The sequence below is a fragment of the Mesitornis unicolor genome, unplaced genomic scaffold (assembly GCF_000695765.1).
Source record: "Mesitornis unicolor isolate BGI_N332 unplaced genomic scaffold, ASM69576v1 scaffold4360, whole genome shotgun sequence".
NCBI lineage: Eukaryota > Metazoa > Chordata > Aves > Mesitornithiformes > Mesitornithidae > Mesitornis > Mesitornis unicolor.
In genome coordinates this window covers 84,440-100,593 of record NW_010159010.1, presented here as the reverse complement: position 1 = coordinate 100,593, position 16,154 = coordinate 84,440, and the positions used below count along the sequence as shown (strand labels likewise).

General features: G+C 36.7%; 1 protein-coding gene across 1 annotated transcript in view; it reads left to right on the top strand.

Annotated features, from left to right (window-relative positions):
• LOC104541335 (nectin-3-like) overlaps positions 1 to 13,436 on the top strand; it is a 23,188-nt gene extending 9,752 nt beyond the window's left edge. The window contains 4 exon segments of the mRNA XM_010185385.1: positions 1 to 94; positions 1,938 to 2,055; positions 6,127 to 6,278; positions 12,540 to 13,436. The exon segment at positions 1 to 94 is cut by the window's left edge and continues 15 nt beyond it. Of these exon segments, the coding sequence (XP_010183687.1) occupies positions 1 to 94; positions 1,938 to 2,055; positions 6,127 to 6,278; positions 12,540 to 13,132 (957 nt within the window). The 3' untranslated portion in view covers positions 13,133 to 13,436.
• The last annotated feature ends 2,718 nt before the right edge of the window (positions 13,437 to 16,154 follow it).

Here is a 16,154-nt window from a genome sequence, read left to right as displayed (position 1 = left end):
ACACGGTTTGCAAGAGGAAGACGTATAACTTGTATTGTGAGGCACCCTGCTTTGGAAAAGGAGATAAGATACCCTTATGTGTTGGACATACAGTGTAAGTATTCTGTAAGGTAGTTACTACTTAGTGTTTATCTTATGACCACCCTCTCTATTGGTGTATACCTTTCACAGGAAGGAGATGAGCACTTACTGTTTCAGGAAGACAAAGGAAATTAAAACTGCTTAGAAAAGCGTGTGATAAGAGTTAGGTCAGGCAGGAGCAGAAACATAGCATCTCTGTATTAAAAAAAATCTAATCACAAAGCTAGAATACCATTATGTTTCAACCATTTGTTTTGGATATTGGCTCGTGGATACACCTTATTACTAATTTTTATATTTAACATTGAAAAGATTACAGACAAAATAACAAATTTAGTTGATCTATAAACTGCTTATAGTGCCTTACAATCGCAGCAGTATTAAAAAAGAAGTCTAACAAAGATTCATGTTTGAGATGACAAGTTGGAAGTAGATCTTATGGAGGTCAGTAAGTTATTTTCAAATTACTTACTAAGCCTTTTTCACTTTGATTTGCATAAGAAAACACAAATGTAATATAAGTGTTCCTAACATTTGTTACTCAGTTTCAGATTGCTCATGTATTTCAAACCTCTACCAGGTTTGTTTAACAAATTTATGGCTTTAAAACACATGAATATGAGGTGAGATGGCTTGCAATGCTGCTTAGCTAAAACTGGTTAAGACATTTAAGCTGTAGGGATGTAATCCAGTTTTTGTTAGACAATGCATTCATGAGCAAAATGAGCTATTTTCAAGGTCTTCCTTTGGTCTCAGCTCTGTGCTGCTTAAAAGTTTTTAAATCACAGAAGTCTGTCAGTTCAATTAGAAGAAATGTAGTGGCTGGGAAAAGTGAACTTTGCTGCTTTGGTTTGACTAGGATCTCTTGCAGGTTTACTTTTGTTTGGTAAAGAACTGCTTATTTGGGCAGTGATTAGTACTGGCTTTTATTAGTATTGACACGAAGTTCTAAATGGAAGTGTTTTTTATACAGAAATGGAAGTGAAGATTATTTGTTTCCATTAGTCTCTCAAACAGTGAATAAGAATGAAGTTCCATATTTAAAGTGAAACAAGGGGGCAAGTTGGTCTTAAACTTATTTTTATCAGAAATTAGTGCTGAGGCATGTTTCAGAACTTCTAACAAAATTGTGTAGTAAGCAACAGCAGTGACAAGCAGATATTTTGTCTGTTCTGGTCTTTCTTCAGTCTTCCCTTGCATTTACACCTTTGCAACTACTTTTCCATATCTGCTTGTAGGAGCTTATGCCAGGTCATACTGGTTCTTCTGTTCTGAGTTCTGAACACTTCAGCTAGGTCTGTCTGGCTTATGTGAAGTGGCCTCCTTGCTTTTTAGAGCCATAACAACATAATTCTACATTATGATGCCAGTGGACAACTGTTAACCTTTTTAACTGGCATCTGTAAACTTTTTTACCATAATTTCTGAATTACCTAGCTTCTCAAAATGCTGTTTCTGATCCTTTACTGTATCTTGTTAGTGAGAAGTAGCTCTGAGCTACCATTCCTCTATTCCAAAACACGTTAAACTGATTCTGTTCTTCTGAACTCTTTTCACTTCTCTGAAGTGCTGTAGGTTTGCTGAAAGCACACAGTGGGCCAATTGCACCGATTAAAGGAACTTGCTCTTCCTGATCTAATCTGCTGCTGCACATTATGCTGTAGCTTGGAACTGTATTGGTGTTCTCCGTACATTTGATGATTGTGTTTTTTCTTTTCTAAATTAAAAAAAAAAAACTCTCAAGAAATAACCCAAACCAAAAAAACACCCTCTGCTTCACTGTGCTGACTGTTACACACAATTTGTGTTTACAGAAAATACTGTGATTGTTGATAGGCTAAATCTTTTTTTGTCAGATGCCCCAGAAGTTTCAGTAACTGGCTATGATGGAAACTGGTTCATTGGAAGAGAGAACGTTCAGCTCAGATGTAATGCTGATGCAAATCCATTACCTATGGAATTTATGTGGACCAGGTAAATATTTATAAAAAGGGGCTTGCCACATGATTGAAGTGGTATAATCTCTTACTTTACTGTAAACACCTGTTTTGAAAAGAAGGATGGTATGACTTGTATTGGGTTGTAATGGTATTATCCATCCCTTTAAAAGGAGGGTATCAGATATGTTGTATGCATGAATATGGATAAGTGGATATCATGTGAATTTACCAGCCTGAACAGTTTGTCATTACTTTCAGGATAAATATCTTAATTAAAGTAGACTAAATTGTGTATCTTGCAGTATATAGAGCAAAGCCCAATAAATCTAGTAAGGATCCAACTGTTACGTCATTTGCTCTGTTTTATTATTATATAAAGGAGATTGTAAGCAATAGAACAGACCTTTCTGTATCTGCATTTTAAAATCTGGGAACTACAGTTGAGATGGCAAATGCTGCTTACTGGATTACAGAATTTGTCATGTTTTTCAAAAATGCTCAAGTAGTTACCAAGACAGATAAGTATGGTGTTTTGCATAGTGATGGAAACTAGGTCTTGAACATATGTCTCCAGTAAAAAAAAAAAAATCCAACACAAATTTCTTACGTAACAGCTACATATCATGAATAGATGGATTGGGTGGGCCGTATGCAAATTTACTCTTCTGCTTTTGCCACCATGGGTGTACTTTGGGCAAGAGGCAGAAGACAATAAAAAGCAGCATAGATCAGAACCTGTCCTGTGAAGGAAAAAAAGAAACACACACCGCTATTCTAAGATGATTTGTTGACTGTAGAAACAATGGGAATAACTTTCCTAAAGGCAGTATAAATTTATATGTAGCTATGTTACAATATTTCTGTTTGTAAAATCCCAGCAATATTTACTGATAGGAAGCTCTAATCCATTTCCCTACCTTTTCAGTGGTAGATATAATTTAGCATATAGAAACAGTAGTCATAATGGAGTTTGAAAATGTTATATTGATAACCTTGGAATTGCTTCATGGCAGTTTCACAGGAAAACAAAACTTTACTATCACTGATGCCATCCTAAAAGCAGCCATTGAAATCTTAAGTCAGTATTGCAGCTAACTCTAGTCAGAATGGCATGGCTGCACTCAAGTAGGTTTAGTAAAATGTGTGTTTTACCTATGTGCTACACAGGACTGCCATACCCCTCCCATGCTTAGCTCAAATTCAGTGTGATGAGAGATTTCAACTCATAAAAGTTCCTATTTTTAAAAAGTCATGTCAGGCTCTCACCAGCAGTGCTGCTTATTTCTTCACAGAACTAGGTTCTTAGTTCTGTGATTTGAATTTGAGATCTATGCAAGAACTAGTCAATACAACTTCTATGTCCAATCCCAGAATAGATACAGATATTTAGAGATATTTAAAGCACTTGAAGCTTCAGAGGTTGCTTTTAAACGTTTAAAACTGAACCAACACTTAAAAGAGCTTAATTTTCTGGAAAAAATTTAGCGTAGCTTTTTGTTTGAGCAATGACAAAACCCATCCAAGAAGCTGTAATACCGATGAATGAAGACCTTCAGGGTGGGGGGGAATTCTGTGCAAAAGACAGCTTGAGTGTTTAAGGAAATAGAAACTAGCTGTATTGAAACAGTGTGCTATCATACTGGTTTCAAATTATCATAGTTTATACAGCTACCACACCAGAAAAAAATATCCCTTAGAAGCAAAGGTGACATGGTTGATAGTACTGTAGAATGTTTCACGTATGAAAACTTTATCAGAATAGAGCTTTCAAACCAATTGACAATTTTTGAAATAAATACTAATACTATGAATTATGAAGCACATGCTTAATCACTTTTATCAATTTTATATGCCTGGAGCGATTCTGAGTAATAATCACTGTCAGCAAAGCAATGAGAATGTTGTCTTGAACCTACATTTTTTTGGAGTACATATTTAAAGTGTCAGGTGGCTTTTTTGCTTGGTACTACTTATAAAATCTTACTTGCTAAATGCTTCCACGATACTGAAACCTAGTAATCACATTTGAATATTGGCTTAGCTCTGCTTAGCTGTTAATAGTTCATAGAATCACAGAATGGTTTGGGTTGGAAGGAACCTTAAAGCTCATTCAGTTTCAATTCCCCTGCCATGGGCAGGCCCCCCCCCCGCCAGTCTAGGTTGCTCAAAGCCTCATCCAACCTGGCCTTGAACACTTCCAGGGAGGGGGCATCCACAATTTCCCTGGGCAACCTGTGCCAGTGTCTCACCACCCTCACAGTGAAGAATTTCTTTCCTGGTATCTAGGCTAAATCTGCCCTCTTCCAGTTTAAAGCCATTAGCCCTCATTCTTTTGCTACCTGCCCTTGTAAAAAGTCCCTCCCCAGCTTTCCTGTAGGACCACTTCAGGAGCTGGAAGGCTGCAATAGGGTTCTTCCAGAGCCTTCTCTTCTCCAGGCTGAGCAGCCCCAACTCTCTCAGCTGGTCCTTGTAGTGCTCTAGCCCTCTGATCATCTTTGTGGCCCTCCTCTGGAGTCACTCCAACATCTTGAAATCCTTCTTATGTTGGGGGCCTGAGAACTGGATGCAGCGCTACTGGTGGAGTCTCATGAGAGCAGAGTATAGAGGGGCAGAATCACCTCCCTCGCCCTGCTGGCCACACTTCTTGTGATGCAGCCCAGGATTCAGTTGGCCTTCTGGGCAGCAAGCACACATTGCCAGCTCATGTTGAGTTTTTTTTGATCAACCGACACCCCCAGGCCCTTTTCATTGGGACTGCTCTTGAGCCATTCTTCACCCAGCCTGTATTTGTGCTTGGGATTGTTCCAACAGATACTTAGATAAAAGTAAAAGGGGGTGCAAATGGCACAAAATTACGTAGGTGTTTAATGGGAAATTGGCAGCTCTCTTAAAATAGTTCTAGTGCCTCTGCCTTTTCTCCGTTGTCCTTACACAGTTGTTATTGCACTCATATGGAGAATGCTGCAGGGAAATGATAGATTTATTGAAGCCAGTTGATTGGAAACAAGGGTTTTTTTTAACCAGTTGTTTCACCATATGTATCACCAAGCACCAAATTTGGCTTCGGTGCTGTAATTTAGATGGAAAAGTGATGGGGAATGAGAAGAGGCAAGCTGAGAGGAAAGAAACTGTGTGAACTCTTGCTCAGAAATCCTAGTCAAAATGTCCTGTAATTCAAGTTTATCAGAAATATTGTGGTCATCAGGAGTAGGGAAGTGATTGTGCCCCTGTACCTGGCACTGTTGAGGCCACACCTTGACTACCGTGCTCAGGAGCACAAGAAAGGCACTGAGGTGCTGGAGCATGTCCAGAGAGGAGTGATGAAGCTGGTGAATGGTCTGGAGAACAAGTGCTATAAGGAGCAGCTGAGAGAGCTGGGATTATTTAGTTTGGACAAGAGGAAACTGAGGGGAGGTGGGTGTTGGTCTCCTCTTCCATGTAACTAGTGACAGGACAAGAGGAAATGGCTTCAAGTTGCACCTGGGAAGGTTTAGATTGAATACTATGAAAAAAATATTTACTGAAATAGTGCGTAAGCACTGGAACAGGCTGCCCAGGAAAGAGGTGGAGTCACCATCCCTGGAGGTGTTCAACAAAACATCTAGCTGTAGCACTTCAGAATGTGGTTTAGTGGGCATGGTCTTGTGTTGACAGTTGGACTTGATGATCTTGGAGGTGTTTTCCAACCTTAATGATTCTTTGATATTAAGTGTGTACTGACAGAAGTATTTATTGTGATAGCTCAACTGGATGCAAAAGAACAGGCAGATAATCCTGACAGGGAGTATAAGTGCATCTTAGTGTGACTGTTAGTTCTTAGAGCTTGAGTTGGATTGTTCCTCCAAGTTCTATTGGGATGATGTTTTCTTAGTTACAGTAATAGTCATCTGTAGACAGCTTGCTACTAGTGCTAGCAGATCTGACATTTAAAGGACTTGGCACAGAAATTAAATATTAAGTGTGGACACTGAAAATATCCAATGAAAACCCACTGACAGTGTCAAAGCACAGTGAAAAGTTCACTCTAGACTAATGTAAATATTTTAATCTAGTTTAAACTTCAGTTGTAAAGATTCACAGTTGAAATATAACTGTTTTGTTTTAGGTTAGATGGACAATGGCCTGAAGGATTGCTGTCTGTAAACAATACCCTGCAGTTCAGCAGCCCGTTGACTTACAACTATACTGGGACTTACATCTGTAAGGTGACTAATTCCCTTGGTCAGAGAAGTGATCAGAAGACTATCTACATATTAGGTAAGTCTTACTTTTCAGCAAAGACAATATTTTTGGTCGGTGGTTGAAATGGCAAACTGAAGAGCCAGTTGATACCTAAAATATTTTATACCTTTTGGTTGTGTGAAAAGCTACTGAAAGTACAGATTTGAAAGCTACAATAAAACTTGAATTTAAACTGACTCATCAGTAACTACAGTGTAAATTCTTATGTTGAGGTCATTCCCATAGTGTTTCGGAGATTATTACTTGCTCTTGGTAGGTGAACTTCCAGTGTTAACCTGTGTTTTGGCGCGACATACTGACTGCAATAAACAGTACTTTGTAACAAATTAAAAAAACCCACATGTTAGTGGAAGGGAAACTACTACATTTAGAAAAGTCAAAGATGCTCTGCTTTAAGGAAGTTAGGGTTATGTTCTGAATGTATGCGTTGTACTCCAGTTACTCATTTCCTTTTCTCAGGATACAGATATCCAGTAATCACAAAGTTAAGTATCTCATGCAGAATTCTCGCTGATCTACTTAGTATAATGTGGCAAATTTGTGTGTCTGTTTAGCACTGTTACTGTTAGAAAACATCCTTATATCTATTAACACAATGTAATTAATGTTTTACTATGACACCTTTTTGAAAGAACAGCATGACGTAAGGTAAAGCTCTCCAGATTTCTGTAATAGACTAGCTAAATTAGCTAATGCGTAGCTTGATCAATAAGTGCTAATATATTATATTTTTAAAAGGAAAATAATACAGACATGAAAAATAAAACTTTATGGTGTTGTATGATGATGCTGCTCTTCACTAAACTCTTGGCTATGTGAATTAAGTGTTAGCGTGCATGTTGGCCAGTTACAGGATACAAACATAGATGACTTCTTCGTAAGAACTTAAAACTAAATATGAGCACTTAAGAGTTTAGATGAGACTGAAAACGTATGACTAAAATTGAATGTACAGGGTGTTTAAAGCCACGTGTCACAGTTTTTATTTGATAGTTATCTGCATCTTTAGAATGAAGGACGGTGTTTCAGTCAGACTGACATAACTACACTGCGGGCCATTATAGCACTGTCTACATGTAAGAACTACAGTAAGTTCTAATTAACTGTCTAAAATGAGCTAACTATGAAATCTTAAGAGATATGAGGTTTCCTAAAATGAATCTAGTTTTATAGAGCAGAATAGAAATATATGCTAGTCGAGCTGTGGTGATGGCTTACGTTCTAGCCTATGGCAAGTGCAATGTAACTTAACTATCTCTGCAGTAACCTAGTCCGCGTTCCCTCACCTTCATACTGTTTACTGACGCTCCCCCTTCTCTATTTGCAAGAGAGAAGTGACCTGTGGGACTCTCATTCAGATTGGAATATACTTGCTTCCTCTTATCTGTTCAAATGACTGCCTTTGGAAGAGACTACTACTTATTAAAAGTGAAGCCAGCCTTTGTTAGCCAGCAATCCTGGCAATTCTAGGAAGATGGGACTTGTAAGTCCAGTCAGCTTGTTAGAGAAGATACAGTTAGAGTTAATGTAGCAGAGACTGATCGTTGATTTTGCTTTTGTTTCATCATATGTAGACTTCTCTTCTGAGAGTGCACTGTGAATACTGGCACTCTTGTATTTTCTAAAGTGTATATTAGGAGGGATATTGATAAACTGAGTTTTGGGGGTTTTTTTGTAGAGAAGAGAGGCTCCCAGAATATCCTAATTGCTAATTTGCATGCTGCCTGGTATAGCAGGCTTTGAACCTTCAACATTATTCCTGAATATTCCTTGCAAGCTTGAGGTTATGTTAATAACAGTTCTCTTGTGTTACAAAGAAATGCCAAAATGTTCTGCTTGGTGCATTCTAGCTTCCAGCTAGAAACTGTGAATGTACACTGAACTTTGAAAATGCATGATTGACTCTGATGAAAGAAATTGTTGGGTACTTCAGGCTGATCTCAGTCTTCATACCTATCATGCTGCTAAAATGAGGGGGGGAACGAACTGAAGATAATCCTGGAGAAACAGTAATAAATTTCAAAATAATTTAATCTCAGACATTCAATAAACCACCTTTCATGAAAAGACTACTTTCCCCACTGTTGTAAGTAAGTTGCGACAAACTTTTCAGAAGTTGGAGGAAAGGACTGTTTTTATAATACCCAACTACATAGAGTTATCAAGCACTTCAGGTTTTAGCTACTTTGCATCTAAGGGAAATTTAGCCGTAACAGCACGTAAAGAAGTGGAGGTAAGTGTGTCTCTGCAAATATATACATATATATGTCTATATACAGGCAGACACTTTCCACTCTAAAATGAGAACTCATCAGTCTTGTAATTTGTGGAAAGCCGACTCACTTTTGGATTGTAAGTAATTGATAGCAGGCCCTTTTCTTGCAGAAGGCAAAGAAAAGGATGTGGGAGTCGAAGTGTGGATCTTGAATAGCAAGAGGTTTGTTTTATTTTTTCACATGGGGAGAAACAGACTTTATAATGGTTTTTGAAACTAGTCGGACTTTAACTGTATTAATACACAACAGCTAGCCAAAGCACTTTACCGTCCAAAACTTTGTTTCTATAATGCTTAAGTGACTCATTTTAGCAAAAACATGTGTGTGCCAATATCGAGTTTTCTTCCGTATTATAGAGCTGGTCACCTTACTCCTGAAATACCTCATAGTGGGCTAAATCCAAAATAGTCTGGTTCTAAGGCTGACCTATCAATCCATCCCTTTGCCCATTCATCTTTGACACTTGGCTTCTTGTTGGCTTTGAATTTCTACGGAAGCAAAGTTGGCCACTGGACTTTTGAACAAGGACGTACTGCAGGGGGATTGAGGGGGAGAATATGTAGTGTTTGGGGGTGAGAGACATCATGTAGTTGGATGTCTTTACTAAACTTAATTGTAGAAAGTCAAGATAAGTTGTTTGTATTGCAAGAGCTGGGAAAGCTGTATCAAGAATAACCATTTAAGAGAAGTAAAAATATCAAACTGAAGCTGTTGCAAGTTGGTACGGACTTGCTTGGGAAACACCTGGAAAATAAATAGTAGAGGGAGAACTAAGCATACTGCACAAGGACCATGAGGCTTTGTGTGAGAAGATATTAGAGCTTCATTTGAAGTAAAGAGCAAATCATGCTCTTCTTTGTGGAAAACTATCAAAGCCTTTGGAATAAACTAGGAAAATTTGGCATCTTTTTACATACGGAGGGAGCTGATGGTTTTACTCCTTCATACCAGAAAATAAATTTTTGCTTTCTTCAGTTATGTCTTCTATCCTGTTTTAATAAGAGTGGTAGCTATGTAATAATAGAAGAAAATTTTTGTGAGTCTTTACTTGTCCTCACCATTACTACAGGGTATGTGTAATAAAGATTTGAACACAGTCCAGAGCATAGTAAGACACAGAAATGAAAATCAAAATGCATTTAATGTAAACCCAAAGTTTTTCAGAATTTCTGCTGCTTCCAGCTTCCTGGGCCTATATGGATACTTGGATATGTTGTGGTTTGTGCAAGACAAGCCTCCATCAGTGAAAGAGATGAGAGCCGTTAAACACTGGGTCATAAGTAATATGTTAAAGAAAATAATCAGTAGGAAATGGATGCTCTTGAATAAAGTGCCATTTGAAGCAATTAACTTAAAATCAAAATTAGGTGCTTAATGTTTTGTGGAAAGCATTAAGAACTCAAAGAATCAGATATTGGTGGTGATGTGAAATGTTACACTTAAACAGCTTGTTGGTGTGGGAAGAATACGTTTTTCATACCAACAGACAAGAATGGCATTTTCTTAACTTGGAAATAGCATTTGAGATGTGATTTGCAAGCAAAATGTTATGGAGTAGTAGAGGTAAGAAACTCTGGCATTGCTGTGGTCTTAATGTTGTTTTCTATTTGGTAAACTTGCTTGGTGCAGGAAGTAAAAAAAAAAAAAAACCCACAAAAAAAACCAACCGTGTTTTACATTAAGGAAGCTCTGTGTGACATGTTCTTATTTGTTATTGGCCTTACAAACAAGGTAGGGTGACTTCAATTTTGTTGCTCTTCAACAATAAAAGGTACAACATAAATAGAAACATAAGTGTGAATACTTCTACTATTCTAGGAATACATGTAAACAAACACTGAACTGATAATAAATTCGCAATGAATTTAAGATTAATATGTTAACTAGTGCTTGTACATAATGCAGCTGAACAACCTGACAACTGGTGGATGAAGCAGAAGTTTTGAAAGAAAAGCTTCTCATAAAACACTGATATTTTAATGTGTTAATAATAGAATGTAATTGTCACTGTGTTTATTTCGCATATGGGATGTTTAAACTTGCCAGGATGCAGATGCTACATACTTGTGAATGTGTATTTTATATTGTGGGTTGTGGAGGATGCCTTAAGAGGGAAATAGATGAACAATTACAGTTACCAAAAAGAAAGTATATGTAGCCTGGAAGAAGATATTGTTGGTACTGTCCAAAATTGTTTTTTAAGCTAACAAATCCTGTGTCTAAAGCAAATTCATTTTCAAGGAAGAGGTTTTTGAGTTTTAACTTCTTGAGCTATGGATTTGTGGGACATGGGAACCCTGGTTAACTTGGATTCCTTAATCTCTACTTCTTTGTTAAATAAAACTCACTTTAAATCAGTTTTTACTAAAATCATAATGTGAAATCCTTTTGTTCATTTTGGTAGTGCATCTTCCTTGTTCAGTTTCTGTCTTCTGTCAAATTAATTTCATTTATATATAGCTCCCTAACAAATCACCACTTTTACATAGCCAAGTAATATAACTGTGCTTTGAAAATCTGTATAAGACTTTACTTACTATGTCAAGCTGAAAATGTTGTGTTCAGCAGAGAGGTGCAGCCTAAAGTATGATTTGTAGTGATCATGACAAATGTGGCAATTCTGTCTAGTATGAGATAATTGTATGGCCATCTCTGAGAAGTAAGATTAAGTCATATTTATGAATCTTTAAAGTTCTGATGTGACAAATAACTGGAAGCTTGACAAATCTCCAGTTCCATCTATTTTACTACTTGTGGTGGTGAATTTAGGATGCCTCTCAAATATAGTAGTAATAGTTCCATGAATCTTGCTTGTGGACATTTAACTAAATAACATGACATAATGAGCTACCTGACTGTTCACGGAATATTCTCTCTAAAAGATTCAAGATATAATAACGTTTAGCGTTTGTTGCTTTACTGATTTAAAAATTAGGTTGCATTGGGTGAGGTGAAAAGCCAGTTTTACTCAGTGCAGCACAGAAATAGAAACTGAAGTTGCATGTAACGTTGCGATTGACTGGGATAATCTCAGGAGGCTTTCTCAGTGTCATCAACCCATCACTTGGAACCTTCTCTTCAATACAAATGCACACATCTCCAGTAGACCTAAAGAACAAAGGAAAAAGCTGAGTGCTAGAGAAACTCGGTATCTGACAATCTCTTGCTTACTTGCATAACTTGACATGAAATCAGTTGATATGTCATATTGAGGAATGAATATGGAAATCTCTGTGCATGAGGGATCAAACTGCTTTTAGAAAGAATGCACAGAAAACATTTTTACTCCAAATGTTCCAGTATGTTTCTTTTAAGATCCTGAAAGCTCCTTGCTCAACATAAGTGTTATTTTGAGATTAATACATGCCATTTAACTATGCTTCTTTCACTAATCCCAAGGTGAAGCTGAGTAAGTTGTATTAATGCAACAAATGTTTTTGGAGAGAATAGCTTAAAAAATCAGTAGTTCATGTGCTGCTAACTGAGCACACAACTCATAGTTTTTCATTCTTGTACTCGGTGCCCTGAACAATTTCTGAAATGGGGATTTAATGTGAAATAATTGATTCTGTGACATAATTAATTTGATCCAGTATTTCTGTCTGCTGACTGGAAAGATAGAGGACTGCTTGCGTTTTTTCTAACAGACAGCATTCTTCCATAGGGAAGGTCAATAATGAACTATGAACAACGAACATCTGAGCAGAAAAGATGCATCTCCTTGCTTTGAGGAGGGCAAGATGTCTAAAGATAATTTTTATTTTCTCCTTATACTTTCTATCCTGCTGCAGCATAGCTCAAAACCACATGTAATGAAGCTAGTTCAAAGCTTGTGGAAAGTGTAAAAGTTTTTGTAGCGCCATGAACTTGAGAATGAAAAACTATTCTTGTAGAACATACCCATCAACTTTGCTTTCTTATAAACCCTTAACTGATTTAGCTTGCATTGACATTCTGTGCCTTTTCTGTGTCTTGTCTACTTCTTTGCTCTTTCCATTAGATCCTCCTACTACTACTACTCGACTGCCCACGGTTCCCTGGCATCCTTCGACTGATGGCATCACAGGTTTAGCAACAGAACCTAGAATAATAGATTTCCCAACATCAACCTTGCCAGAAATGCAGGAAGACTCTTGGGGTACCGTCATCGGTAGTGCGGTGGGTGGGGCGCTCTTCCTCATACTTGTCAGTGTTGTGGTTAGAATTATCTACTATAGGAGAAGACGGACGTTCCGTGGTGACTACTTTGCTAAGAACTACATTCCACCATCAGATATGCAAAAAGAGTCTCAAATAGATGTTCTTCAGTCAGATGATGTGGATTCTTACCCTGACAGTATAAAGAAAGAAATAAAGCATCCAATGAACAGCTTGATATCTAACGATTATTTAGAAGATCCTGAAAAACCAGAGTGGAACAATATAGACAATATTAACAGGTACCAGGAACGCTATGAAAGACCAATGGATTACTATGAAGGTGGAACATTGGGAATGAAGTATATGGGTGGTGAATGTTACGATGACAATGAAGAAGACTTTGTTTCTCACATAGATGGCTCGGTAATATCTCGGAGGGAGTGGTATGTGTAGTAACCACTGAAAACTAAACATGTACCTGCAGTTCATTTCATTGGCTGATCACTTTCAGATTGTTTATACTTACACAAGAGGAGGAATAAACTTTTTGAAGCTGATTTTTTTTGAAGGTTTTTGTATTGTGACTTGACAAATGGAAATACTGAATTTGGGGAAAATGTATTTGAGCTGCTTTCTTTCCCAATGCTGTACTACTGTTTAAGATTTGAGTTTTAATACAGAGTGCTTATATTGGTCTTTGTCAGAGGTAAAAAAGGCTAAATTAAAGCTGCCATTCAAAATTGTTTAAGAATAAAAAGTCGCTGTCTTGGCTTTCTGATTTAAAAAGAAGTTTATCTAAGATAGTGATTAAATATAATCTCTTGGGGCATTTACTTTTCAGATTAAGTTAATTACTTCAATCCAGATACCATCCACGGTAAACTTAACACTTCTGTATAGCGAATACTTTACCAATTAATCTGTTACAGCAGAATCAAAGCTTTATTTTTAGGTTTTTCTGGACAAAAATGAATACCTCTTAGCATTTTAATGAGCCACCTTGTAACTATGACCTTAAAAGAAGTCATTGCACTGAAACTAACTTATGAACAAAATTTTGAGGAGTAATGGTGTAAACAGGTCAAAGGCTTGGAATAATGTAACAATTATTTTTTTAATAGTCAATGATTTCTAAAGCTTATATTAGTGTGTGTATATACCTACAGTAAGATATTTTGTTAGGCCTGTAATTGGCAGGATGTCAAAATTCATTAACGAATACGATACTTTTTGCAAGTACACAGGGTACAGTTTTAGAGACCCGTTTCTGAGGCTTGGTGGGAATATTAACATTGAATTTGAAAGCTGGAGAATTGGATACAGCTAAGAGGACAGCTCGAATAGATTTCAAAGCTGGAGGCTAATTCGAATTTGCTTATTTTCTTGGGTGCCAATAAACATTAAGCATGCTAAGAGGTGTCAAAGCATTTGCTAGAACTTTTAGGACCAGAAGTTAAAACAGCGGTTTTACGCTGCTTCTGAATAAGTTACAATGCTTGCTTTGAAGAGGATAACTAGAATTTCAGATGATTAGTAGTGGACACTTGTATTGCTAATTGATACAGTCAAAACACACTCTTCAATGGTGCAACTACAGAATCTATGAAACAGGAGTTTAGATAAATTGTGCAGTCTCTGGATTTGTTTTCCCTGCAAATAATCAATACTGATTTAACAACATGTTCTTGTTCTTTAAAATGACACTGTATGCATTGTACGTAGGACATCTCATTTGACATCTGAAGTAGTTCTACTTTGTCTTGAGCAGGTTCACCAAGCTAATTCTGCTGATAATGTAGGGAGGAATGAAATAACTTTAGATGAATTACAGAACAATGATAAATTCATAATTAAAATAGTAGATCCTTTGAAGTGCCATTTTTAAGTGTTTAGCTTGAGAAAATGAAGCTGATAAGGCTATTAGTATTTGAGACCTGAAAAGGGAAATATCTCTACCTTTAAAGTGAAGTAGGCTGCATAATTACAGCTGCTTTATGAGCATTCATGCTGGAAGTTCTTTTCTATCCTCATGATCTTTGGTAGCTTACAGCTTTTAGAGCTTCACAAAAATAGTTGTATTGAGCGTTGTAGACAATACACTGTGATTGCACATGACTGCATGTCTTTGAAAAAGATTAAGACAACAGCTTTATTTGAAATTCAAATGGAAAAGCAACCCTAAACAACTTGTATTCGTGTTTGGATTAATGGAGTACTGATACATGATTGACCAAAGTCTCAAGAACAATAGCAAATGATACTGTGTGTATCTGTAGTTTGAGTGCAAACACGAGGAAAGGAGTTACATTTCTAGTAGAAGGTTCTGATCCAAATTATTTCTGGAATAAAGAGATCATACCTCTCTTCAAATGAAAAATACTTGATATATCATCTTTAAAAGATGGTGTTACTTAAAAATAAACATAACCATAATCCTGTTTTCCACATGGGATATCTTGCTTTTGTCTCTGTGGATTTTTTTGACTTCAAAAAAATATATATATATTTAATTCCTATGGGTTAAGAAGTTTAAATGCTTTGGAGTTGAAGTTGATAATAGAAATAGGATTTATGCATGTTGCAATGTTTTGTACATTATGTCTGCTGTAAAAAGAATTGATTGTAAGTACAAATGGCTGTTGTGTGAATAAACTTTTTGTTACATTCTGGAACATAGGTAGTGTTCAAAAATGTTTGACAGATAATCTTAAAATGCAAGATGAAAAAGCATAATAAAACCAGAGTCTGGGTAGAAGGAACTAAAGTATTTAAGATGGGCTTTTTTGCATTTCCTCTTGGACACCTTAAGTTTATAGAACAAGTGTCTTTAAAAACTATTTTTAAAAATATGAACCCTGAGAAGGATAGATAAAGAGATAGTTGCTGTCTGAACAGTTTCATTTTAGGCACTGCTAATAGACTATTTAGTATTAGCATTCTTTAATTTGTTAGTTTGAGTTTTTTTCAATTGCTGTAGCTCTGTTTTAACCTTATTTCTTGGAATGAATCAATTTTCATCTTTCTGACCAGTTGGTGGTTTAAATGCTGTGTAGGTGGTACCATGAATCTCTCAGGTGCTCTCTGGCTTGTTAAGGTTGACATGTTGGTTTGGGTTTCTGATGATTAGAATTGGATAGAATGGTAGAATTTTTGTGCCTGCTCTTTTCCCAAGGCAGTTCAGAGAAGCAAATTAAGTGAGCCCTGGGGTAATTGTGCTTCAGTTCCTGTATGTTGCTACACTTGCTGGGATATTGCTGGTTTTCCTAGTGTTCAGAGGTAAATGGGTGGCGATTGTCATTTCACACAAAATGGGATTCAGTACCTGCACTTTCAATGAAAGTATAGTACTTTGATGTTTCAACATCATAGCAGAATTTGCCAGGGAAAAAAGGCACTGTAAAGATATGAATATGAATACATTAATATATATAAAATATATATTATATGAAACAGTCAAGAAACTCTTCTGATGAAG